Below are 27,828 nucleotides of genomic sequence, written 5' to 3' on the forward strand. Positions count from 1 at the left end.
TTGTCGATGCCTGGTCTCGTCCTTCAGGCTGCTTTAATTTATGCAGATTATGTATGGTAACAAGGAGCCACTCCAATGTTTGGGGATTACTGGGGCACTGGAACCCTCCATCCCACCATGCCTTCTTTCTCCAGGCCACAGTCTTGATGCCAGCTACATAGTGGGTTGATTTGCTATCTGCCACCAGAAGATCTGCCTGTGCTGGGGTGATTATCCCATAGCCATCTGCGCCAGATTTATGGCCACTTTGCACTGTCAGAACTGTACAAAGCCATCTTAACACACAGGAGAATCTAAGATAATGTACGTACATTTCTTTGTTTAAACAATTCCATTACTATTTACATATTCTTTGCCCCTCTTTTCTATGTTAAAATGATGAAAAGCAAAGATAGGGTCAAACTGACATCACTTATTGCAGCATATATTTTACCAGATTTTGATATATGCACTATACACATTATAATGTAATGTTTTATTAAATATATGTTACAAGATTTACAGTCTAGGAATACAATATAGCAAAGTGTTTTTAAAGAAATGTTTATAGAAATCATTTTTATAACAGTATTAAAATACAATATTATCACAACATTTAAATATACAGTATGCAAGGCACCTTCCTATCAAAGAAATAAGGCAATTAACTAGTTGTAAACAAAATTCAGTCTAACTCAAAACTTAAAATCACATTAATTTCTTTGTGATTGGACTGAAATAATTTCAACACCAAATTGCTTAACATGCTACATTTTTTTGCCACCTGAGCTGATTTCTGTCAACTTCATCATGAGGTTTTACATGTACCCAGAGGCATGACTATCTTCATATTATCAAAGGGTTTTTTTATTTTTTAATTCTTTAAAACCTAGAACTAGTGGAGAAAAATCCTTTAACAGTCACATTGTAAACTTTGCAACATAGATAGGTAGGTGAGATTAAAAGAAAATGCTACCCGTAAAACTGAACAGAGTCTAGTTTGTAATCTTGACTCTAAAGTGAAAATAGGTAAAGATGAAACAAACAGTACTTCATTTCATAATATACTTCAGTTTCTCCATAGTTGAAATTCATGGGGAAATACAGCCTGTTTCTTCATGTTTATACCACTGTTATATCATGAATCTTGTATGCGAGGTCATACTATAAAAAAGAGAATACCATTAATCTATATGAGGTGCTGATATTTGATCATCACTTAAGTAAATAAGATAAACACCACTAGGTTCATGCAGATTATTAGGACTGAAATCAATGGAGTTACTCCTACATTAAAATAGGGTAATGAAGTGGCGAGTAAGTCCCAATATTAATATGTTAGAATAGAAATGAGCTGTCGCAGGCACTCCCAGCCAATGGGAGCTGCAGGGGCAGTGCTTGGGTTGGGGGCAGTGTGCAGAGCAGAGGCCCCTGGCTGCCCCTACGCATAGGACACAGAGAGGGGCCATGCTCCCCAGCTGGAGGGCCGGAGCGGAGCAAGCCCCAGACCTCACCCCCCAGCGAGAGCTCGAGGGCTGGATTAAAACAGCTGGCGGGCTGAATCCGGCCCGCAGGCCGTAGTTTGTGCACCCCTGATCTAGAACCTGCTCCCACTGAAGTCAACAGAATTTTGCCAGTGCTTCCTATGCCTATAAGATCAGACTCCTTAGTTCATCCATCAGCTAGTGTAAAGTTATCTACAGCATATTTTCAAGTATTTATCTGGTCTAGTTTAAAATCGCAAGCAAGGCGTCTCCCACCATCACTATTATGAAGATATTTTTTGTGAAATTCAACTTAACATGTGCTTTCCCTAATTTCATCCCATCACACCTAGTTACCAGTTGTTTCACCCTACAATTATTTTTCCTCTTTTGTGTTTACAACTTTTAAGTACTTAGTTATCAAATCCCTTCCCAATGCAACCAGCTATTTAGTCGTATTTATTTTGCATTCTTAATGTTTCTGTGTAAATCAGCCCTTCCAGTCGATTGACCTTCCATCACCCCACCACCCCCGCCTTCTGAGTACCTTATCTTCCTGGTACTGAGGTACTCAAAACTAAATAGAATATTCCAGTACTCATCTCCCTAACGATGTATAAAGAGGAACTATAACCTCCCTTCTTTGTGACATGATACACAAATTGCTGTTCAAGGTCACAACTCAAAACTACATTTCCTTTTTTTGGCCACCTCACTGAGCTGAAAGATCATATACATTTTACATACTGTCTGCTATCACCCCTTGCTGTATTTCAGCACAACTCATTTCCAATAATATACAGAAAATCTCTTTTCCTAATTAGTATATCATGGAAGCTTGCAACTGTCCAGGAAGCATTTCATTTTGTTATTGTCTAACCCTATTTCCAAACTTATTATGTGCCTTTGTATTATTTCTCATTCTTCACTACTGTTCATACCATGCCTCAATTAGACAGTATTTATGAATGTAATTAGCACACTATTTATTTTCTCTTCCAGATCATTAATTAAGATGTTGACTCAGACTGGAACTCTTGTAACACTGCATGCTGTCACTTCCTATAGACACTTCCTTATAACTTGACACACTGCTGATTAGCATTAGCCTCTGTGTAAAATACTCCAGCTACTCAATCCCTGTAAAAGTGATTATTGATAACCGCATTTACTTTAGACCATCTGCCTACTAGTTTTGTAAATCTAGCTGCAAAAAATCTAGCTTGATCTGTCATTCTTCATAAACCCTTTCAGGTTAACGCTTGTCCATCTAGATTTTTGTCTATTATTTATCCCTTTAATTTAGTACGGGTTAAAATTGGAGGATGTGGAAAAAGCTAATGTACTCAATGCTTTTTTTGCCTCTGTTTTCACTAACAAGGTCAGCTCCCAGACTGCTGCGCTGGGCATCACAAAATGGGGAAGAGATGGCCAGCCCTCTGTGGAGATAGAGGTGGTTAGGGACTATTTAGAAAAGCTGGACGTGCACAAGTCCATGGGGCCAGACGAGTTGCATCCGAGAGTGCTGAAGGAATTGGCGGCTGTGATTGCAGAGCCCTTGGCCATTATCTTTGAAAACTCGTGGCGAACGGGGGAAGTCCCGGATGACTGGAAAAAGGCTAATGTAGTGCCAATCTTTAAAAAAGGGAAGAAAGAGGATCCTGGGAACTACAGGCCAGTCAGCCTCACCTCAGTCCCTGGAAAAATCATGGAGCAGGTCCTCAAAGAATCAATCCTGAAGCACTTACATGAGAGGAAAGTGATCAGGAACAGTCAGCATGGATTCACCAAGGGAAGGTCATGCCTGACTAATCTAATCGCCTTTTATGATGAGATTACTGGTTCTGTGGATGAAGGGAAAGCAGTGGATGTATTGTTTCTTGACTTTAGCAAAGCTTTTGACACTGTCTCCCACAGTATTCTTGTCAGCAAGTTAAGGAAGTATGGGCTGGATGAATGCACTATAAGGTGGGTAGAAAGCTGGCTAGATTGTCGGGCTCAACGGGTAGTGATCAATGGCTCCATGTCTAGTTGGCAGCCGGTGTCAAGTGGAGTGCCCCAGGGGTCGGTCCTGGGGCCGGTTTTGTTCAATATCTTCATAAATGATCTGGAGGATGGTGTGGATTGCACTCTCAGCAAATTTGCGGATGATACTAAACTGGGAGGAGTGGTAGATACGCTGGAGGGGAGGGATAGGATACAGAAGGACCTAGACAAATTGGAGGATTGGGCCAAAAGAAATCTGATGAGGTTCAATAAGGATAAGTGCAGGGTCCTGCACTTAGGATGGAAGAATCCAATGCACCGCTACAGACTAGGGACCGAATGGCTAGGCAGCAGTTCTGCGGAAAAGGACCTAAGGGTGACAGTGGACGAGAAGCTGGATATGAGTCAGCAGTGTGCCCTTGTTGCCAAGAAGGCCAATGGCATTTTGGGATGTATAAGTAGGGGCATAGCGAGCAGATCGAGGGACGTGATCGTTCCCCTCTATTCGACACTGGTGAGGCCTCATCTGGAGTACTGTGTCCAGTTTTGGGCCCCACACTACAAGAAGGATGTGGATAAATTGGAGAGAGTCCAGAGAAGGGCAACAAAAATGATTAGGGGTCTAGAGCACATGACTTATGAGGAGAGGCTGAGGGAGCTGGGATTGTTTAGTCTGCAGAAGTGAAGAATGAGGGGGGATTTGATAGCTGCTTTCAACTACCTGAAAGGGGGTTCCAAAGAGGATGGCTCTAGACTGTTCTCAGTGGTAGCAGATGACAGAACGAGGAGTAATGGTCTCAAGTTGCAATGGGGGAGGTTTAGATTGGATATTAGGAAAAACTTTTTCACTAAGAGGGTGGTGAAACACTGGAATGCGTTACCTAGGGAGGTGGTAGAATCTCCTTCCTTAGAGGTTTTTAAGGTCAGGCTTGACAAAGCCCTGGCTGGGATGATTTAACTGGGAATTGGTCCTGCTTCGAGCAGGGGGTTGGACTAGATGACCTTCTGGGGTCCCTTCCAACCCTGATATTCTATGATTCTATGAAAGTTAGCGGCACCATAAAGCAGTAATAGTCAGGATCATTTGTTTCATCCCTTTCCCCTCCCCCCATCATTTTGGAAGATTAGCATCATATGGGCTTCTTTCATTGTAGTAGTAGTATTTATTTGAATCCCCACTGTACTTGCCACTGTACAGAGAACAAAAAGACTGTCCCTGCTCAAACATATTGATCTATGTATTACTCCATGTAGCATGTGCATCCCCATACCTGTGACCACAGGAACAAAAACAATACAAAAATAAATGCAAAAACATGATTGTTACACCCATTTTTTTTTCATTTTCTTTTAAATAGATTGTAAACTTTTTGGGGCAGGGACCGTCTTTTTCCTTTTTTTATACAACACCTAGCACAATGAGACTCTGCTCCTACTTGAGGCCTCTAGGTGCTACCATAGTTCAAATAAGTAATAAAATAATAAGATAATGAAAGAACACTTCCCAACAAAAAATAATCTTCCTTCTCCTGTGCCACAAAGACAACGACTGCCACAAGGTCAAACTTCGCTTCTGTCAAACAACAGGGTAGGGACGTAGATTCCAGAGCTGAGGGCCTCTGTCAGGAATGCTCTGTCCCCACTCCTTATATGAGCAAATATAGGGCAAGTTAACAAGATATTCCCCCAATTTTGGAGGTAGCGCACTGTAATTGTCAGAATATTCATGATGAAAAGGCTGGGCTGGAAAAAGTACTGAACTAAATTCAGCTCTGATGTCAACAAGTGCAAACTCCATTGACTGAAGAAGAATGACACCTATTTTTACCAGCCTAAATTAGGCCCTTTGTTCCCACCCATGCTTCCCATGCAGATGATACTTGCCCCAAAAGGGCAGCTTTCACCAGAAGATGTATTTATCTGACATCCAAACAATAAAATAAAACAAAACAATCACATATCTTCTCAGACATTTGGAGGAGCAATGATCTGTTATTCAAATCTGGGTTTTCACGGGGTACATTGCAATTTTTCCAGTTCATATTAATCTGTCCAAAGTACTGTCAATCCTGAACTCAGGTTTTATTTTCCTCAGTTTATCCTTCCTCTGCTGGTAAATCTCTTTAGCAAACAAAGGATAATAAAAGAAATGTCTCTTCATCCCAAGGCAACAAAATCAACAACTAACATGGGACTTCAATTCAGGAAAAACAGGTGGTCTCATGCAGCCAGTAGTAAATCATCAGAGTTTCTAAAAATTATAAATAATTTTCTAACACAAACAGTTCTGCAACCAACAGAAGGTAATGCTATTCTGGACCTCATCACGATAGATAAAGATGAATTAATCACTGACCTCTAAGTTATTGGTTGCCCAGTGACAAGCAATAATGACCCGATTACATTCAATATGGACAAACAAGGGACAGTCCCAATCAGTTTATATTATATATATATATACTTGGCACTTCAGAAAGGCTAATTTCCTGAAGATGAGAAAAATTATGAATGAAATTTATTCGGAAAAAAAACCAGAAAAGTGTAAAGCTGTGTTTGGACAGACGAATGCCCTAGCCTACAAGGGAGACATCTGTAATTAACATCTTCTAAGGAGGTGCAGCAAATGGGGACTTTACACACACGTTCCCTGTCCTGTCCCCTAAGCTAGAGTCTCACACTGTAGGAGCGAACAGAACTATTTTTTCTATATTGTGCCTGATACATATACTGATCAAAGCCAAGCTTGTAGAGAGTACAGCTGGAATCATCCTTCAGGTCAAGATCCATTTACCATTTCTGTCTGTTTAGGGATGGGATTATCAATACCAGGGTGACCATCCTGAATCGTAATTTTAGGATACAGACATTGAAGTGTCATCTCCATCCTCCTTTCTTCTTAGGGAATCGAAAAATATTTGGAATAAAATCCTTTTCCACCTCAGCATTAGGGTACAGGTTCTTTGGGTCCCTGTAGAAGTAGGGAGTCTATCTCCTGTAAGAGAATCCTTTCATGAGAGCAATCCTTGGAAAGGAATGAGAAAGGGGGTTTTGGAAGGGAAGAGGGGAACTCTATGGTACAACAAAGTGAATAGTATCAGGAATCTATTTGTCCGTAATCATCCATCATATATGAGAAAACTGGGCTAAGCAGCCACCAAATCAGATCTTGGGAGGACCTGGCACCTGGATAGGTTAGTGATTCTCACAGATCCTATCAAAAAGACTGGGTAGGTTAATGATTCTCACAGATCCTATCAAAAAGACTTCTTGGCAGGTGTTGCCCCTGGAAAGAAGAGGTAAAAGGAGCATTATGTTTATTTTGTTGCATCTTCTGACACTTTTGCAGCAGTTCAATAAGCTCTCTGGTGAAAGAAAGGTTGCCTCATGTACTTCCTCTTGGCAGCTGAGGTGTATATCCCCAAGGAACCGAGGGTTGCCCTTTAGTATTTTAATGAGTGCAATGCCTTGTTCAGTCAAAAGATTGATAAGTTGTTTCCCTCGAAGGGCAAATCTTCCACAGGGAACTTTATTTCCTTGGGGAAACAGTGCTGGCCAGTGTGCTCCTTGACTCCTCAGACCATTGCACAAGCGTCTGCCTAGCCTGGATCTGACTGGGGACTCATAGCCTCCTCCATGTAGTGTTTCCAAAGCCTGAACTCCCCGGCTTGACAGGTTTGAGACAAAAAGGAGTGGCTGATACTGCACTGAGTGGAGATATGAGCTTCTCCAAGACAGTACAGGCACCTCTGGTGCTCATCTCTGACTGGGAAAGCAGGGAAGGAGCAGAGGTGGGGCGAGGGGCATTAATTTACTAAGGAAGTTTTATCAAATTTTGTAGACAGTTCTCCAATATTTATAGATTTTTATATAATTATTATATAATACTTACAAAAACAGAGTCAAGGATCAGTTGTGAACACTGGAGTGCTCCATCCCAGACCACGTGGCAGTAAGAAGGGACTGGGGAGACGGTCAGTCAGAAAGAGTGCAGGTATGGACCAATAGACTCCAGTAGCAAGAATCTTCTGGTCTCAGGCACATTTGTATCCTCAGTGGAATACACATAGGGAATGGCACTCAAAGAAGGAGTTTATTTGTACAGTATATTAGGAACAAAAGAAATCACAGTAACGGGGTAGGACCATTACTAAATGGAATGGCAAAACTGTTAAATAGTGAGGCAGAAAAGGCAGAAGTGGTTCAATTAATATTTCAGTTTTGTATTTGGAAAGAAGGACGATGTACTGGTATTGCATATGATAAAGAAATACTTTCCAGTCCATTAGTAACTAAGGACGATGTTATGCAATGTGTAGTGGGGATAAACATTTTTGAATAAACAGACCTGGATAACTTGCATAAAGAATCCTAAATGAGTTGGCTGAGGAGATCTCTGGTCCGCTGGTATTAATTTTTAATAAATCTTGGAATATCAGGGAAATTTCAGAAGACTAGAAGTATGCTAATATTGTACTGATATATAGGCCAGTTAGCCTGACGTCAGTCCTGGGCAAAACGATGGAAAAACTGATACACGATTCAATTGATAAAGAACTAAAGAACAGGAGTATAATTAATGCTGATCAACATGGTTTTGTGAAAAAAGTTAGTCAAACAATCATGATTTCACCTTCTTTGGTGAGATTATCCGTTTGGTTGACAAAGATAACTGTGTAGGCTATAATACTTTGACTTAGTATACTGCATGACATTGATTTAAAAATTGGCACTATACAATATCAATAAAGTACATGTTAAATGGACTAAGAAATGACAGATCTCAAAATGTAGTAATCAATGGGGAATCATCATCAAGTGGGGATGTTTCTAATGGGGTTTTTGCAGGACTTGGCACTGAGCCTGATACTATTCAACATTTTCATCAGTGTTCTGGAATATATCTGCAAGATATGTTCAGCCAAACACAATTTATGCTTTTGTCAAACGCGAGTTATTGAGCTAAATACGGAGGTAACTCTGTAAAAAGTAATGCCCTGTGACATACAGGTCAGGCTAAACAGTCCCTTCTAACCTTAATAACTCTACAAATCTGAACTAGCATTCATAGTGATGAATATTTATATAACAAATTTACAGCTAGCTTAAATCAAAGCATTCTGGAAGCTTTGTGGGACTAAAAACAATTGAAAAAACCCAGACCTTATGTGGTATCGTTATGTCTCTCAAGAGCATATTGATCAGATATTGAGTATGAGGTGGGATTTCAGAATATGGAATCCATTGCGCACAAGCACTCTGCTGTCCCTACGCAGAGCTTCATTGATTTCAGTGGGGCTCCATGCAGTTACAACAGTCTCCCATTTGCCTACCGAATTGCAGGACTGAAACGCAAGGTAGGTATTAAAGTCGCTTAACAAAGATATAGGATGCTGTCTGACCAAAATTCATGTGCACGCTGAATTCCATTTTCATTGTCAGTAAGTTACCCCTTATGCCTGTTCCGAGTGCTGACTAAACTCCTACACTAACCAGATATAACCAAACACAGGGGAATAATGGAAATTCAGCCAGCCAGTAAGTGGGGGAAAGGCATGAGTTTTTTTCCAATTCTTGACCTTAGCAGCAAAAAATTCTAGGGGATTTTATGACAAATGCCAGTTTAAAAAAAAAGAGCATTTCCATGCCTTTTACAGATACATATATTTCATAAGACACACAGCTTAAATGTGCTAAAAAAATCCTTTGATGTATGATTTATTACATACGTATTCAGTCCTGATCAACACAAGGGATAAGCATACAAGAAATACAAGGAAATGAATTTACTCCAAGTGATACCTATCTTTAAGATTTACAAATTAACTAATTGGAATCTATTGTCAGTTTCTCAGCTAACTAGACAGCTTCACCCTCTCATCTTTAAAAAAAAATGTTGTTGAAAATGTGCAGCCTTGATGTCTCTGTAAACAGAGAGAGAGATCTGGCATGATCAGACACTACTGTCGCAATACAAGAAAAATGTACTTTCATTTTCCTAAGTACAGCCATTTCATCAGATACATTAAGACCTGTCTTAGGAATTTACATCTCCCCTGGAAGAGCAGTGAACCAGGAAACATTTCCAGGGACCTTAGATGGCTTCAGCTGCATTGAGGACAGCTGATATTTCAATGTCTTAGTGTAGTACATTTCTTCAATATAAAAGCATAGAGCCGCTCTCTTGGAGTTAATCAGTTTTCAGTTAAATTCAGGTTTAACTTTAATAAGATCCTTATTATATTTACACCCACACAGTCAACTTATGTGCTTTTCAGAACTATTTTTTCATTGTAACTCCTTAATTTATACTTCCAAATATTTTATGTAATGGTATGGTGCACACCTGCCTAAAGGCTTCCTAAGTTTAAAAAGTCTGTAAATAGTTCTTAAAACAGTTAAACCTGACCAAAAGAGAAAGTTTATACACCAAGCTGTACATTTTCTTTACATTACCTTCATATAATTCAGCTTTCCTTCCAGAGTTTATGCAGAAGGGTCAACTTATTGCTCTTGCAATTGACATGAATTACAATAGAATTTTTACTTTATTTTTTCATTTTTGTTTTTCAGGATTGTAATTTTCAGTAGGATATCTAATTTTCTGGAATCCGAGAAGTTAAGCTAAATTCTTTTTTGCTTTACTATAGAGCACATAATATTTAAAATGATTTACTATTAATTAACAAATCACAGCAAGTCATAAGCAAATGTGTGGTATGTTTCAGTCACTGGGGTATGGGTGAAGCACTGTTAAAAAAAAAATTAAGACAATCAGAAATCGTTGGCCACAAGAGGGCATCCAATATTCTCTTACCAAACCATATTTCATATTAGCATGTTTCAATTTCAAGCACTGTGATGTTTTAACATATTGGGGGGGGGGGGGGGGGGGGGAGGGGAGGGATTATTTTGGATTGTAGCATTTTTCAGGATGTCTTCTTTTTACCTGGTTTTGACTAATGTTCTCATTTTTTTATTTTACTTTTTTTTTTTTAAACTGTAAATAGGGAATTGTGAATTATAAAAGTTATTAAGGTACCAAGTAAAGGGCCTGATCCAAAGCCCACTGAAGGCAGAAGGGATTCTTTCCATAGACTTCAGATCAGGTCCTGAAAGTTCTGCTTAATCAATCACTTTTGTCTTATTGTTTATAGGCACACACACTAATGTTTTGGTGAATGTGCAGAAATAATGAATAATTTAGACATTCACATGATAACCATTCATTTTTAAAATAATCAGTATAATCATTTTAAGAGGGTTTTTTTTATGTCATACTATACTATGAATGACTACACAGAAATAAATTGTTTTATTGTCAAACACTGTCCAGCTTAATACAATTATTTAAAAATCAAGAAAATTGTTATATCGTGCTAAATCAGTCTAGTCAACAGACAGAGCATTGTGATCCAATGCCACTAGAATAAAGAAGGCTAGTTTATAATCTCCAGAACACTTCCTCTACCTGCCTGTGAATACATCTGTAGGTAACTCAGTTGGAAGCAAAAATGTTGCAACCTATTTACGAACTATTTAAAATGTTCCGATACTATAAAATACTCATTTCACATGGTATTTAATGACCATTCTAATTTATATTACTTATACTTTATTTAAAGGGACACTGGGCTTGAAAAAACATGGTTCTGGCTGAAAATGTCATACATACTATAGATACAAGGGAGGTGTGGGAAGATCTTTTATTGGACCAACTTCCGTTGGTGAGAGACAAACTTTCGAGCCACACACACAGCTCTTCTTCACATCTGGGCAGAGTTGTCTCCCCCCCTGTTCTATAGGGGTCAGGCTCTGATACAGAGACCCCCTTGACAAAGGGTTACAACTCTCACTTTTGGCCCGACAAACACATTACACCAGACCTAAAGAGCAGCTATGTGTGGCTGGAAAGTGTGTCTCTCTCACCAACAGAAGTTGGTCCAATAAAAGATACTACCAAACCCAACTGGTCTCTCTAATCTCCGGGGACCGACACAGCTGCAACTACACAGCATACATACTATAGTTAAGGTAACACAACTGGCATAACTGAAATAAGTCCGTGGAGGGAAAAATCTATTTATTCAATTCGCTAAAGGGATCTCAGAGCACTCCATGTATAGGTAGGCTACAATCCCATAACTTGTTTTGCAGGCAGGCAGACAGACACTAGTGCCTGAGTGGAGTCCCAGTGGAGTCAGTGGGACTCTTGATAGGTGCAGGAGGCCACCAGCATGAAGTTCAGCACTAGTTAATTTTTTCTCTGAAAAGAGCTTTTTAAAATCTCAAAGGAACAAAATACAAACAAAAATAAAAACAACCCACATTATAAAAAAATTGGTCATACTTTATATTAAGGTTCTGTTTGTAAATGATTAATAGAAGTTATAGAGCTTTAGAGACATGAGCAGTATGTATTACAGATTATAGGTACATCTGCAGAGGATGTTATGAATGGTTGGGAATGCTTGTCTGGAGGATACCTGTTCAATATCTTTCCTCTGTTGCCTGAGCATCCAATAGCCTTCTATATTACCCATCTTCTCAAACAAGTCCAATTTCCATGACCCTCCCTCTTTGCAGATTACCTTTAAACATTACTAACATACATTCAAGATCACAGTTTCCTAGCTTTGAGAAATCCTGGTGTATTAATACATACTGTTTCCACCATCCCAATCTTTAACTGAGGATGGACAAAGCAACACTTTGCGATAGTCAGTAGATCAACAGGGGTACCAGTTCAGAAGTGGCCATTAGTACCCTCTTTGGCTTTGGCTCATTAGTACTCCCCCCCCCCCCTTTTTTTTTTTTTTAATTTAAAATGGGTGATTTCATCCTTGCTGTTTTACATTCACAGTGGTTCATCTCAGACTGCCGCCTTTCTATTTTTATTGAAGGAAAACCATAGTGCATCGATAAAGGGCATACACATCAATATATTTTAAAACCAAGCTTTTGCATCATATTACTAGGTTATTTTATATTCTGGAAGAAATATTTCTGCTTTCAGCAGTTATGGGATTACAAGTGATGGGAAAGGGCATCCTATTTACTCACATAAAATGTATAGTGCTGGCAGCCACAACATAAGCTCTTGACAGCGCTCCGCAAACCACCAGCTGTGTCCCAAAGATGTCATCTTGTTTAAGTCAAAATTCAGTTTAGTTATTAGCCGCATCTCGTACAATTTCTGCGTTAAGTCTCTCAATTCCCACCTGAGCTAGACTGGTGGTAAATTGAAACCATAGTAATTAGAGAGCAGATAAATAAAATTATATCTTGACAAGTGCACACTTTGGAATGGGTCCTGGTATTTATCTACCATCAGGTTTGACTATGAAACTAGTGACACTGGCCCAGTTCTGTTTTCTAAGGCACTAGCAGTTTGTATAGTGGAGATGAAGATCTGGGATAAGCGTCAGGCCAGTTCTACTCTACAATGTTTTGTCAGCATAGCGATATTGGTCCTGGGTGTGAAAAAAACAAACCACACTTCTGACTGACAAACCTATCCCAGCAAAATCCCCACTGTAGACATAGCTATGCTCAAAGAACAGTGCTTCTGTTGCCATAGACAATGTCATTTGGGAAGGTGATGTTACTATGCTGATAGAAACATCATCTTAGGCCTGGTCTACACTAGGGGGGGATCGATCTAAGATACGCAACTTCAGCTACGAGAATAGCGTAGCTGAAGTCGACGTATCTTAGATCGACTTAGAATCACTTACTTCGCGTCCTCGTGGCGCGGGATCTACGGCTGCCGCTCCCCTGTCGACTCCGCTTCCGCCTCTCGCCCTGGTGGAGTTCTGGAGTCGACAGCAGAGCAATCAGGGATCGATTTATCGTGTCTACAGTAGACACGATAAATCGATCCCTGATACATTGATCACTACCTGCCTATCCGGCGGGTAGTGTAGACATGGCCTTAGTGGTCTTGACATCATTCAAATTTAGTAGATACACTAATGTTCTGAAACTGTTCCACCAATTTCTTAAGACAGTTTGCATAAAAGGTTCTTACTTTGTTCGAATGTATCCAACCTTGAGATTTAGTTTATTAATCTGTTCCACACAACACTCAGGTCCAGCTAGTGGTTGCTGTCACTGAACTCCAGTAATGTTGTGCTTTAATATTGTTGGCTGGAGATTCATAAAATATTATACATTTTAGCCCTGAATATATTTCTCCTAGTCTTCCATCCCAACACAACTGATATAAGTAGAGGTGGCACTTACTAGATTTGTGCATACAAAGCTGGAAGCAGGGATTTTGTCACGGAATTTATTTCACTCACTGGTTGATGGATCCTAATTGAGGTATCCAGAAAACCTTGTCTATTTAGACAGACTTTTGCACAAAGAATTAGTTTATAAGAATGGGAGTGTGGTGGTGGTATTCTTTGCTAGTAAGTTTGCAGTTTGTTTTAGCAGAGCCTGTGCCAATTTTGATTTAACTTAGAGTTCTAAGTATGTTATATAAATTAAAAATAAATAAAATTTTGGAAAAATCAGAGCTTCTGGCATGTATAAATTTCTATTTTTTCCTTTATTGAACTCCTGCTTTTCCTAGAAAGTGAGGATTTTCCCTTCCTGTAATTCAAGTTTCTGCCACAAGGTAGCTGGCAGTCTCTAGACCATTGGGCTTTCCTCTTTGAACTTGCTAGTGATCAATCAACTTCCAACAGCTTATCCTCCTTACTCAGCGACACTATCTACAGGCTGCTTTTGTACACTTTCTTTAGGTGGATTATTCCCTAGCCTTTAAAGATGCTTATGGAAACAATTAGATACGGGCAAACCTAAAGTGACTAAAATGTTTTCTAAAATAGCAAGTCTAACAACTAATTAATTATCAGCACTAATGTAATTAAGGTCTGGAAGAATCCCAAACAGTCAAATGCTTCTTCACAAAAACCCAATTTACCAGTACAGAATTTCTTTCTGTTCCTACTTATTTGACAATCTGGATCAATCAGATATAAAGAGTGCACACTGACTCCCTAGTTCTGGTGGAAAAATAGCTGGTCAAGATGCTCCTTCTAAGGACAGTATCTGCCAAAGCTGACACAACAAATCTATAGTGGCATATAGGTACCTAAGGATCATCATTTGGCAGCTTTACACAAGTCCCTTGCTGAAGCCCTTTTCCTTTCAGCTCACGGGATAGGTCATAGTTCTAGTACAGTGGGCTATAAATGGCTCAGGGGAAGAAGACTACGCAGTTTATGTGGCAACACAGGACTTTTAGCCATCTAGCTGTAGTGGGTCTGGACTCCACCCTCTCTCCTTGAAGTCCTGAAGTGGGGAAGGGCAGTAGCATAGTTAAGGGGGAGCAGGGCAGCGGGCAGTGCGACTGACGGACCCGACGCCGAAGTGCTGCTGAAGACCTGGAGCGTCACCGGGTGAGTATTAGCGGGTGGCACTTTTTTTTTTTTTTTTTTTTAAATCTCCACTCCCCCTGGTTTCTCCACGTGGCTATGTCACTGGGAAGGGAGTGATGAAAACTGGACCAGGGGGAGGGTGAGGTGGGATGCCGCCCAGGGGGAAAGTAAAACATAGCATAGCTCAGGTGATCTTATGAAAGACTGCCTGCCCTGAAAGGGGAATAGGAATGCAAGTTTCAGCTTCTAACATTGGCTGCCCAGTGAGGACTCAGGCGGAGGGGAATGCATTAGTCACCAAAACAGAGAAGCAAGGATACCCAGAAATTTCAAGGCTGCTTCCACTGACATGGAAAAGGTCTTTATGTTCAGAGGGGAAGCAGACTAAGTTTGGGCCTGCTGTACTCTGTCTCAAGGAAGAGCAAAAATGGATATCACAATTGCCACTGAAGAAATTTGGGCACTGCTGTACCTGTGCATCTTCTGCCTGTCCACGTCACTGCTTGCTTTATAAAGAACTAGAAGGTGTTTGCCCGGAGCTTAGGCAGAAGATTAACTGACAATAACACAGCATCCAGAGTGAAGGAAGTGCAGCTGGTCAGGAAAAAAAAAAATCTAGTAAGCGGTGATTGCTCCCTCTTCCTTCTACGTTCAGCCATTGAGGGAAACCATTTGATCCAGATTGTTAAATGAGTGTCAGCAGTCTTTCATTTCTATTGCAGGATATGTATTCTATAATTGTTAATCTCACTTGACCTTTTTTCTGATTGGTCCTCCTTTCAGGCATTACTTTTACCAGAGGTATTCCTCATCCCCAACTGAAGAAACTGTGTCGCTTTGGAGATGGCTCATGACACTTGGTAAGGGACATACTGTGTAGCCTGTTTATGAACATTTTAAAATCAGATCAGTTTTTCCTCAATTGAAACTTGTTAGATTTAGAACATTGATCTCTTAGTTTCCTTGCATTCTGCCTTAAGTTTTCTGCTTATTTTAATTTCTGGGCTATATTAAAACAAAACTCCTCTGTACTCGAAGGACAGAAAAGAACAGCTATATATGGGGAAAACAGTCATTGTCATTACAGGTTTTTCATTAGTGTGCTCACTTCTTAAGCTCCATTGATCAATCATTAATTATATATATTGAAGCCAAGTTCAAAATGTGCTTGGCACTGTACAGATTTAATTAAGCATGCATTAACATATGTAGACATGTATCTTTTTCAGAGTATTTTCAGATTGTAAAAAAGTCATGTACGTTACTTCCTTAAGCCCTTAGTGGTATTCACGCCTATTATAAATACAGATCCAGTGCTCATATGCATAGAACAATTTTTAATTACACAAATTTAACTTAAATATAAATGTATAGAAATCAACAAAATTTTAAATTCAAAATTTGAGGAACTGAACACCACTAGAAATCTATACACATACACTAAGAATTTGCCACATTTACAGGCTTCAGACCAAATTTAACATATTAGTAAAATACTTTAAACAACACTTAAAATGAGCAACTTGAGGGGGTTACTTCGACTCATAAGATATCTTATTGTAACAGAATGTGTTTGACTGGTTAAAGGGAAAATGTTAGGAACAGCATTCACTTGGACATCTACAATAATAATGGTTAAGTTCCTGGGGGAACAACTTTATATTCAAATATTTTATTCCTGCAATGGAAAATGGATAATCAACCCAATTTAAAAATCAATCTAAGCTATAATCTATATTGTAATGAGTAATCAAGTTACAGAATCTGAAGGTGCATGCCTATAGCCACAGAAAAGTTTAAAATATCCAGTCAGTTTTAACTGCTATTTTTCATTCAATTTGAAAGCGGTAACAAAAGGAGGAATAAGAAAGAACAAGATGAGCACAAGTGTGGTAGGGAAAGTCACGTTTATTAGTAAGCTTAAAAGAGTACAAGAGGAAGAGAAAACTAAAGACACAAACAAGCTCTGCTTTAGAATAAAGACAGACTACTGTTTTCTCTAACAGATTTATTTCAAAAAGTACACGTCTGCCATGAAACTACAGCATTCTTGTATTTTTTTTTTTAACAAATGGACTTCCTACAAATTTCAATGCTTCTACTTTAAATTCATAAAAATTAAATATAGAACCTCATGCCGAAATTCATACCAATATCAAATACTATGCTTTGTGCACGTGAAGTCTTGAATACCTTTTTCCAGTTGCAGACATTTACTCCATTATGCAGTACTGCTTTAGTATATGGGCTGGATGAATGGACTATAAGGTGGATAGAAAGTTGGTTAGATTGTCGGGCTCAACGGGTAGTGATCGATGGCTCCATGTCTAGTTGGCAGCCAGTATCAAGTGGAGTGCCCCAAGGGTCTATCCTCGGGCCGGTTTTGTTCAATATCTTCATAAATGATCGGGGGAATGGCGTGGATTGCACCCTCAGCAAGTTTGCAGATGACACTAAACTGGGAGGAGAGGTAGATACGCTGGAGGGTAGGGATAGGATACAGAGAGACCTAGACAAATTAGAGGATTGGGCCAAAAGAAATCTGATGAGATTCAACAAGGACAAGTGCAGAGTCCGGTACTTAGGACGGAAGAATCCCATGCACTCCTACAGACTAGGGACCAAATGGCTAGGCAGCAGTTCTGCAGAAAAGGACCTAGGGGTTACAGTGGACAAGAAGCTGGATATGAGTAAAGAGTGTGCCCTTGTTGACAAGAAGGCCAATGGCATTTTGGGATGTATAAGTAGGGGCATTGCCAGCAGATCAAGGGACGTGATCATTCCCCTCTATTCAACATTGGTGAGGCCTCATCTGGAGTACTGTGTCCAGTTTTGGGCCCCACACTACAAGAAGGATGTGGATGTGTCCAGCGGAGGGCAACAAAAATGATTAGGGGCCTGGAACACGACTTATGAGGAGAGGCTGAGGGTACTGGGATTGTTTAGTCTGCAGACGAGACGAATGAGGGGGGATTTGATAGCTGCTTTCAACTACCTGAAAGGGGGTTCCAAAGAGGATGGATCTAGACTGTTCTCAGTGGTAGCAGATGACAGAACAAGGAGTAATGGTCTCAAGTTGCAGTGGGGGAGGTTTAGGTTGGATATTAGGAAAAACTTTCACTAGGAGGGTGGTGAAACACTGGACTGTGTTACCTAGGGAGGTGGTGGAATCCCCTTCCTTAGAAGTTTCTAAGGTCAGGCTTGACAAAGCCCTGGCTGGCATGATTTAGTTGGGGATTGGTCCTGCTTTGAGCAGGGGCTGGACTAGATGACCTCCTGAGGTCCCTTCCAACCCTGATATTCTATGATTCTATAATTAAGTTGAAATGTACTCATCACTGAAAAGCCCAAAGGCCCTATAAACAAACGCTTAATGCAGTGTTTCAGTAGGGTTAAGCGATACAATGAACCTAATGTGGTCTTTCCTCCTACATGGCAAGAGTACAAAGAACAAAAGTCTGCCATGAAAACTATTTTCTATACTGTTGGCTTCCTTTATTGCAGAAAAGCCCTGATTTAAAGACAGATTGAAACACATCTTTAACACTTAGTATATTGTTACATGTCAGATTAAATGTCCTCATACCTCTTGTTTAGTAACAATACAACTACACAACATTAGATTAAATGTGTACTTTTGTACATTTCTGAATACGCAAAATACCACAATTAATGGCATTTACAAAAATATGATGGGTGTTTATTTTGCTCAACTGGAACAAGGCATTTTTAACACACTAAACGCTAAAAAATTTACTCATGAAATGTCAGTGTAAAATAATGCCTCACAAAAATACCTTTAAATATCTGTTTCAGAAAGTATATTAAAAGGAAGTTTATGATATCTGATCTAATGTAGTGTTTTTTCAAATTACATAAGGCTATCACACTTTATTCATCCCAAACTAAAATCAGAGTAGGCCCCATTGACAATGGAAAAGTAAATTTTCAGTCATCCAATTAACTAGTTATTACTTCTTCAGTTCATTTAGATTTAATATTTACAAAAGAAAGTTTATCTTCAACTATAAAACTGCATGAATGAGGTATTGAGGATGGTGTGTTCTAATCAATGAACTAGCTGTCCTTGCTACCTATCAGAGTTTTCCTTAGAAGTCTTATTTTAACAACATTCTAATTGGGAGGTGGGGGGAGTACTGGGACAAGCTATTTGGTCCCATCCATTCCCCTTCTAAATAGACAATACATTGTTAATCTGGTATCTGCTTTAAATAAATTAGATGTGTGAATTTAAAGAAAAAAAACAATTTACTAAAATAGTTATTTTGTGATATTAATCAAATTTATAGTAGTAATAATGTGGCCTTCATGATAATGATTTGTCCATTCAATAGGCCTGGATGTTAGGTACTTGAGGCAAAGTCTATCCCAAGTAGGTAGTCCTATGTATTTCAGAGGACAGTGTCAGTTTCTGTTACTTTATCTTCCATGCAATTTCATAAACAGACATTGTCAAGGCTGCAAGGCCTAAAAGCTACATTCTGAGGGCATATCATGCTGTCCTTCCACTTTATCACTTATTCCTTTCTTGTGAGCTGACAGGGATTAAATACGCACAAATGCAGCTACACCTGCTTTAGTGTAATACATTTATGTTCTTCAGTATCTTTCCTGTTTACTTGACAGGAGTATGGAGTATTGGACAATGCAATGAGAGCCCATCTCACAAACATGTCCACAGATGGATTAATCAAGCACTTTAGACGGTTAGCTTGTTGCCTAGCCCTACTGCTGGCTTTTAATCTCTGCTTTACCTCCTGTTTTGCACAGCAGATCAGTTTTCAAGATTGACATAACAGCATTTTAAAAATAATAAACACCTTACTTTCGGGGTAGGTAAAATATTTGGTGTATCAATATATCATTCAACTGTGACAATCTCTCTTCAGTGTTTATAACTGGATACGGGAAGAGACTGTCTTCATTCCCCACACCAGGGATTCTCAAACTTCATTCCACTGCAACACCCTTCTGACCACAAAAGTTACACCACCACCCCAGGAGTGGTAGACCGAAGCCTGAGTCTGCCCAAGCCCCGCTGGCGGGGGGTAGGTGGGGGCAGCAGCAAGCCAAAGCCCAAAAGCTGCAGCCCCAGGCAGGGTGCCTGTAACCTGAGCCCCGCTGCCCAGGGTTGAAGCCCTCTGGCTTCGGATTTGGCCTGGGTGGTGAGGCTTGGGCTTAGACTTTGGCCCGGGTGGTGGGGCTCAGGCTTCGGCCAGGGCCCCCAGCAAGTCTAAGACAGCCCTGGGAACCCCACTGGGGTCACGACCCACTTTGGGGTCCCCACCCACAGTTTAAGAACTGCTGTCCTATACTTTCAAACATTCCTTAAAATTAAGCTTTTTTTATTATTATTAAACTTTTGTATTCATGTGTCTGGAAAATAACTACAAAGTAGCACGTATCACATGTGAGAATTCTAATCATCCAATCTGGTACTACAGTGAAAGTGAACAGTTTTCAGGAACATAACATTTACTAGCTTGTAAAGAGAAGTTCAAGCAAAACTGAAGCGCTTTGAAATACAGAACATTATGCAGAGTTACTTAAGCCACATCCAAAATATTGGCAGAAAGAGGTACAAATATAAAAAGTATGTAAGAAGAAATCAGGTCACAGTGTTGTGAAGTCTGTACCTTCATGTTTAAGAAGCACCTTTCAAGAAAAAGCAATTTAGGCACCAGAAACTTCTTTAAAAAACATAAGTTACAATCAGGCATAAAAGTTTATTGGAAAGGCACATATGAAAGATAAAAGTATCTTAGTTCTAACAGTATCTGATTACAATCTAAAAAAAGATGTCCCAAAATGTGGAAAGTTTTATACATATCTAAAATACTTAATATCTACTTCATTCTCTAAATTCATAATGAAAAGGGTTTATATACTCTATATAATAATCCAGATAAAAAATTATGTATCTACCTATAACTAGGACAAACATCTAAGAGCAAGCTGAATAATTTCACAGACCTAGTCAGCTATAGAAAAAACAGACACTGTAACCTAAAGCTTCCCTAAACTCTTGAGAAAACCTTGTGTCTCACATCATTGTAATACAGATATATCTAGTATCTTTCACACAGGCAGTTTGGACATTTACCTTAAATAAGATCAGTGTTGCACTCTATCTTCCTTTTCAGTTTGAAAAATATTTGGCAGTTTAGTATCCACTATTGACATTTTAAATTTACAAAATTCTTTGTTCTGAAAAACATTACTTTCAAAGACTCAGAATGATGCAAAATTCAAGTACACTATCCACAACAACCCAATAGCTATCACAAGATATCAACAGTACTTTAATAAGTCTGAAACTAGTACAGAAACCACACTCGAAACCTTTTTTTTAAAGTTTGTAAATTGTGAAAGGTTTTTTTTTTAAAAAACAAAAAACAAAACAAAATAATGAATTTTAGTTCTATATCTACAATTTTGGATAACCACAGTGCATGAAGAGGAGAAATTATTTGAAATTCTATTTTTGTTATGAGAAAGTAAATGTAATTAAAGGGTTTGGTACCAATATTTAGAGGTTGGTTTGTTTTTAATGGGGACACCGAGGACCAAGCTCTTTTACCCCTTTTACAAATTCTTTGTACAAAAACTGTTTACACAATGTCCTAAAATAGCAGACTAATGTTGTACTGTGTATATACACTAGGGTCAAAAATAAGTTTCCAAAATAAGTGGGCAGATTTTACGAACTGATGAGCACTCATCTTTTCCCATTAAATCCAGATGGAGTTTGTGTGCGCTTACCTCTTTGGAATCAAAATATGGATTTAAAAACCTAAAGTGAGATTTAGAAAACTAAAGCAAGGTTCTGAAAATCTTAAGACAGATAAATATCTATCCTGCATAATTTAACTATTTGTCCACAAACACATATCCATTTTTCATGGGAAAACAACAGTTGATCTGAAGTTTTGGAAGACTAGGTTCCATGAGTAACAAGTTGGTATAAACTTGATCATGCCCCTTTAATGCCAGTGAACAGTTTTGGGTTGCTTGGCATGACTATAATAAAATGCGCTTCTCTTAAAATTGGGGTTTCATAAAGCTTGCAAGGTCTCCTGTAGCATTTCCATTTGTTGCATTTAATCCCAAAATCAAGTTTATTAGTTGATCGGGTTCAAGTAACTGCAACTGGTAGCCCATGATATACGAGTTCTCAGCAATTCAGAAGATGCCCCAAAAAGCACATTACGAAAGGTAAAGATTTCCACAGACTTTCAGTAAAATATTTAGATCATTCAAGTACTTCAGCCACTGTGGCCATTATCACAGAATGGCCAAGGAGTCAAAGTATTTAAGTCATTCCAAATTTTGAGGGTGAAGTCTCTGGAAATCTAATTTCATGGAGTACAGTTGCAATGTCTTTTCACTGTCAAAAATACACAATGTTGTGTTTCATATTCAGAATTCCACATCTAGCTGATATGGTGTTTCTTCATCTAAAATTCAAATACCTTCATTGTTTCATATCTCATTAGGAACTTAAATGCTTTTGCTGAAGCTTTTAATTAATATATTTTAATAACAGTTCAAAATTAATAAGCAAAAATGATGGCTGTTCAAACTAACTGTTCGTTTTCTTCAAGGACAATTTTGTGCACTTTTTAAATGTAGGCTGGAACAAGGTTTTTTTGTTTTGTTTTTAATATTTGTAAAGAATAATTTAAAAAAAAAGCATAAATTAGCACCATTCTATACTATGGACCCATCCTTGCTTTGTGCTGGAATCATCACAGGGACAGCTCCCATTCTACTTAGATTAGGTGCAGCTACCTTTGATGGTGGAAAGTTTGGGTTTTGACCAGAACGACGTTCAAAGTCTTCACTTGGTACTTGATTATATGGTGTCTTGGCATAGCCTTCCATATTGGAGGGAGACATTGAACCCAGGGAAGAACGATTGCTGCCTATATAGCTGTGTGCTGTTGAACTACGACTCTTTGGAGGAGGAACATCCTCTCTGAAAATAGTTAAAAATAAAAATGGTTTAAACCAAGAATGTACTGGTGTTTTGAGGGATTTGTAAAATGTCTACTCTTTTTTTCTATTCCAAAAATAAAAGTAGCAAAAACATTAATACTGTTCATTACTTTAAACAAAATGTGTTTCAAATATTTACCACTTTCAGAATCCTTTTTAACTGAACAAAACATTGAAACATATCAGAAAATAGGATACAGGCATATTAATGTATACTACATTAAAAGTATAAGGTTATATAGGCTTAGCTGTCACACTGGCTTAATGTACTAGCTTAGGTCAATGCAGAATTCTAATCAGCCATAATGAATATATTACCTACGAAAAAAACATTAAGAGGAAGTTATGTTCTAGTTTCAGATATTACTGTTCAAAGGGTAAAGACAAAAGGTCATTACCTAATATCATGATGCACTTCTTTTTCATATTTTTTCTCTTTACGTTTCTTACAGCAACAGAAGACGAGAAAGGCCAATAAAAAGAGACCCAGAAGAGTTCCAATAACTGCTCCGGCAATTGTGCCAGCTGTATTTATAGCTAAAATAGATTAACACAAATTACTACAATACTGGCCTTTAACTTAATTTGCATAACTAGAGAATTCTCCTTACACCTTAAAATAAAAACAAATGTTCCCTATACTGAGAAATATTACTGAACTGATACATCACTACTTATACACATGCTTAAATAAACAAAAAAAATCTTAATTCACATGGAAAGACAAGTCAAAAGGCTGACATTTATAGGAGCTGAAAGAATGCTCAATACTCAAAAATATGACAAAATTAAAAATGCTGTCAGCTACCTGTTCTACAGTATATTTCTTTTATAGATTACAAAAGGATTAAACGACTATTTCTTTAACTCATTCATCAACATTTCTGATTCTGCGGCAACTACTATACAGCAAGTACTTACGAGGAGTGACATTTAGCACAACAAAACAGTCATCAGTGCCAACTCTGTTTGCAGCCACACAATTGTATGTACCAGAGTACTCCTCAGAGGCATTTTTCAGAGACAATTCACCTGTATCTTTATCTACAAATATTGAAGAAACTTTGGTTAAAATTTTCCATTAATGGTTATTATTCAATATTTCCAAAGGTGTTAATCCATTACAACAAATTTATTTAAAAAGTCAGTTTCTTAGTTATGTTGACATTAGTTTGAAAAAAAAAATGAGACATCTGTCAAGCTGCAAAGAGCTGTCATATATAATACTATCATTCTTTTATGAATAACTGGAAGTTGATTCCATAGTATTTAATTTCAGTATTAAGTCTTGGTACTCCATACCACTCATCTGCTGAGAATATTTCCTTGCCAAGAGTTTAAGGGAAGTGTTTAACACAGGTAATCTGCGAGGTACCAGGTCTTAAGACATTAAGCCCAGGCATAAAAAAAGCTTAGCATTTCAACGTGAAATAAAAACATGAAGACAAGGCCTATTATCCATCTTAAATATATTAAAATAATAAAGGATAAACATTACTCAATAATGATGTTGCCGGAAGTTCCTCTGTGCCAGTTAATTTTCTCCAGTTGTAGGACAAGAGTGGGGAGCCTTCTTCTGATACACATTTCAGGGTAAGGTCTCTTCCAGTTTCCTGTGATCCTTCAATGTAGCATTTAGTCCTTGCTGGCTTTACTAATAAATCAAGTATTATTTAAATTAATTAAAAGTCACTTACGGTGTCCATTAATTAAGCCTTAGCAAGTAAATCATTTTTCACTGCACAAAACTTGAAATCAGCCTATGTTTTTTAACGCTTATGTTTCCTACAAGGGCAAACCAATTTTAGAGCCATTTTCAAGAAATGTTCATTATTTCTACATTTTTGTCCTCCTTCTCCCTATTCCACTGGGGAGGTGAGGTATCAATCCTCTAATTTTTGAACACTAAATAATAGGGCTGTCAATTAATCGCAGTTAACACCGGCTATTCACTGAAAGCAAACTTAACGTATTAATTTGTTTTAACACATTAATCACATACGTGTGTGAGGGTGGAAGGCATCAGCGGCAGGTAGGGGCTGGAACCCCATGCACCAAGAGGGGCTGGAGCCCTGAGCAAGGCTGAAGCCCGGAGCCCCCACCCGACCCTCTATTTGAAAATATAGAAAACCCACAAAAATTTAAATAAATGGTATTCTATTATTAACAGTGCAATTACAACTGTGATTAATGTTTTTAATCTCGCGATTAATGTTTTTAAATCGCTTGACAGCCCTACTAAATAACAATTTATCCACTTACAATTCAGTATTAGATTATGAATTTATTTTACACAAGCACCTCTCTCATTTTAAGTGTCAAATGTAATATGGCATGTAACAATTTGCCCTCAAAAACATATACAGCATATAGCGTCTGTACAAGTTATCTTACCAAGCACAGTCAACTGTATTTTTTGGCTTTCAACTCCAGGAGCCTTCTTCACTCTGCACTGGTATGTGCCCGTGTCTGTTGACTTTAGATTCAGGATATCTATGGAGCCGTCACCAGATTTAGGATCAGGATTAGTAAACTGTACCCGTCCATTCATAGCTTCATAGTAATTATTATAAATCCTGTCTACAGAGTACATAATGATCTAAAGGAAAGGAAAAAAAACAGGTACTTTCTTGAAACAAAATCTGCATAGCAATTTGAATATTTCAAATGAACCACAGTTCTATTTCTTTGAAAGTCATCTCTTCATGTGTAAAAATAATTCTAACTGGAATAATAGAAAACCCACACAATGCAATTTATCTGATGGGAAATGAATAAACTCTATTAATAGCTGTTTAAAATTGCTACATGCTAATACTGTAAACCTCTGCACGAAGGGGCTCATCTAAATTTACTAGTATTGCTTCTAAAGAATGGAATGGGACTAATATATTTTAAGATCTAAGAATTTCTTTCAAGTATTTTCTTCGTAAAAGATGACTTGTTTGGTTCAACACAGCATTGTCTTTATCAGTAACTGAAAAAATGAAAAATAAAATTATCCTGGAGTTATTTTCTCTTTACAGTTCACTAACTTATAAGGAGCAATCACTTGTCCTTCTAGATCTTAATTATGTTTATATAACTGGAATTCATTGTTTACTATTCCTGTGCATGGTGCTTCACAGACATGCAAGATCACAAGTGCCCTTACCTGAAAGGGACAAAATTCAGAGAACAAAAGGTGTTTATGGGCAGAAAGCTTTAACCTTCAGAGCTCTTACAACAGCTAGGAATTAAACGATCTCTAAAAAGCTGTCTCTACTCACTGTTTGTTCCTTCTTTTGATTATCTATTGGTATTAAGACCCATTCAACATCTAGTGGGCCTTGATCTTCTGGTGAGACAGTGAATGTACATGGCAATGTAACTTTCTCCCCTTGAGCTTTTTCAACCATAGGCTGCTCAGTTGAAGTTATCTTTAGGCCTTTTGTTAGACCTGGGGGGGGAAAAAAGTGATGGTATAAACAAGTGTTAAACCTCTACTAATTCAACAAACAATAACTCAAATTTATGGATAAACATTCAGCTTTTATGATAAACTTCCCATTAGGCACAGGCCAAGATTTTCAAAAGTGGATACCAAGGAAGTTGCCCAATTATCCAAAGTTCTGAGCACCCAACAGCTCCCTTCACTGTAATAGAAACTGCTTGGAGCTCAGCATCTTTGAAAGTCAGCCTGCTTATACAGATGCCTAACTTCAGGCACTCACTTTTGAAAATCTTAGCCATAATACATGGTTCAGTGTACAGACCTAGAATGGTCTAGTCAGACATATTTTTAGCAGAGCTTACCCAACAAATCCTGTGCCATACTGTGTTACTGAACAATGAAGCAAACTGGATATAATGTTAATCAGTCAACCTGGGAGTCCTATAAATAGTCACTTGAATCAGGAAAAGCTACACCCTTCCTCATTTTCTATCTCCTACACAAACACACTCTAGTTTTATGCAACAGAAGTCCGATTGAAAGCATACATGTCATAACTAAAACCCTTTGACAGTGACCTTTTCATGTCAACAGTAAAAGCATACCACAATCCTAACGCTACCTCTCTGGCAAGATGAGGACATATAGCATACTGCTAAGGTCAGTTAAGTCTGACAGGACAGTTGTGAAATCTTGAACTTAAATTACTTGTTCTTGAAACATAAGGATCATTTTGCTTTAAAGGAATGGGTGGATTAATCTTTTCCAAAAATCCTACTGAGTTTTTTAGATTTAATTTTTGCCTTAGCCTTTTCTGCCTGATCCCCTGGAAAACTCAGCATAATCCTCATTTGCATGGTATGCTCAAAGAACAATATGTTTCCAAGCGACAGATTCCGCTCAATCCAATGCTTCAAAAGAAGAAAGATAAACTATACAATGATGAAACAGGATTTACATAAAAAAAGACTTAAATAAGCAGCCAGAAGCTATCTTAAATCTACATGTGTTCATCTGTCATGTGTTTTATAGCAGAATCACACAGTATTTGTTTAGCAATCAGGAAATGTTCCAAGAGGAATATTTCACTATGTAAATTATGAGATGAACCAGAAAAGTACTTGATGTTTTGAATCTATTGTTGGGTGTGAACATCTTGCTGAAAGTTAACATTTGTGACAGACTAGAAGGTTAAGTGGTTTAAAATGGTAATTTCTTATCTGAAGTAGTAAAACTAAAATTCTGTGCAGTAACTTCTCACTTAACGTTGTCCCGGTTAATATTGTTTTGTTGCTGATCTATTAGAGAACATGCTCATTTAAAGTTGTGCAATGCTCCAATATAAAGCATCTCCACAGAGCAGGAGCAGAGGGACACGACAGGGCTCAAAACGGAGGGAGCTTGCTGGCAGCAGCTGATGTCTCAACTTGCTGATCTACTTAAAAAGGCAGTTTACTTAGATTGGGGTCAGTGTACTTAAAGGGGCAATGTGTGTCTCTGGGCTAGTCTACACTGGCAACGTTAAAGTGCTGCCATGACA

General features: G+C 38.3%; 1 protein-coding gene across 3 annotated transcripts in view; it reads right to left on the reverse strand.

Annotated features, from left to right (window-relative positions):
• Nucleotides 1-457: 457 nt before the first annotated feature.
• Nucleotides 458-27,828, reverse strand: part of CXADR (CXADR Ig-like cell adhesion molecule) — a 55,341-nt gene continuing 27,970 nt past the window's right edge. For 2 of the 3 annotated variants that reach the window (XM_037905747.2, XM_037905759.2), the window contains 6 exons: nucleotides 26,125-26,294; nucleotides 25,250-25,454; nucleotides 24,354-24,509; nucleotides 23,777-23,899; nucleotides 23,254-23,392; nucleotides 21,252-22,835 (listed from right to left, as the gene is read on the reverse strand). In XM_037905747.2, the coding sequence (XP_037761675.1) occupies nucleotides 22,568-22,835; nucleotides 23,254-23,392; nucleotides 23,777-23,899; nucleotides 24,354-24,509; nucleotides 25,250-25,454; nucleotides 26,125-26,294 (1,061 nt within the window). In that variant the 3' untranslated portion in view covers nucleotides 21,252-22,567. Of the gene's footprint in view, nucleotides 1,144-21,251; nucleotides 22,836-23,253; nucleotides 23,393-23,776; nucleotides 23,900-24,353; nucleotides 24,510-25,249; nucleotides 25,455-26,124; nucleotides 26,295-27,828 lie in introns of those variants that run through there. The other variant, XM_037905753.2, reaches the window with a different exon arrangement.

Source organism: Chelonia mydas, chromosome 1 (assembly GCF_015237465.2).
Source record: "Chelonia mydas isolate rCheMyd1 chromosome 1, rCheMyd1.pri.v2, whole genome shotgun sequence".
In the NCBI taxonomy this organism is placed as follows: Eukaryota; Metazoa; Chordata; order Testudines; family Cheloniidae; genus Chelonia; species Chelonia mydas.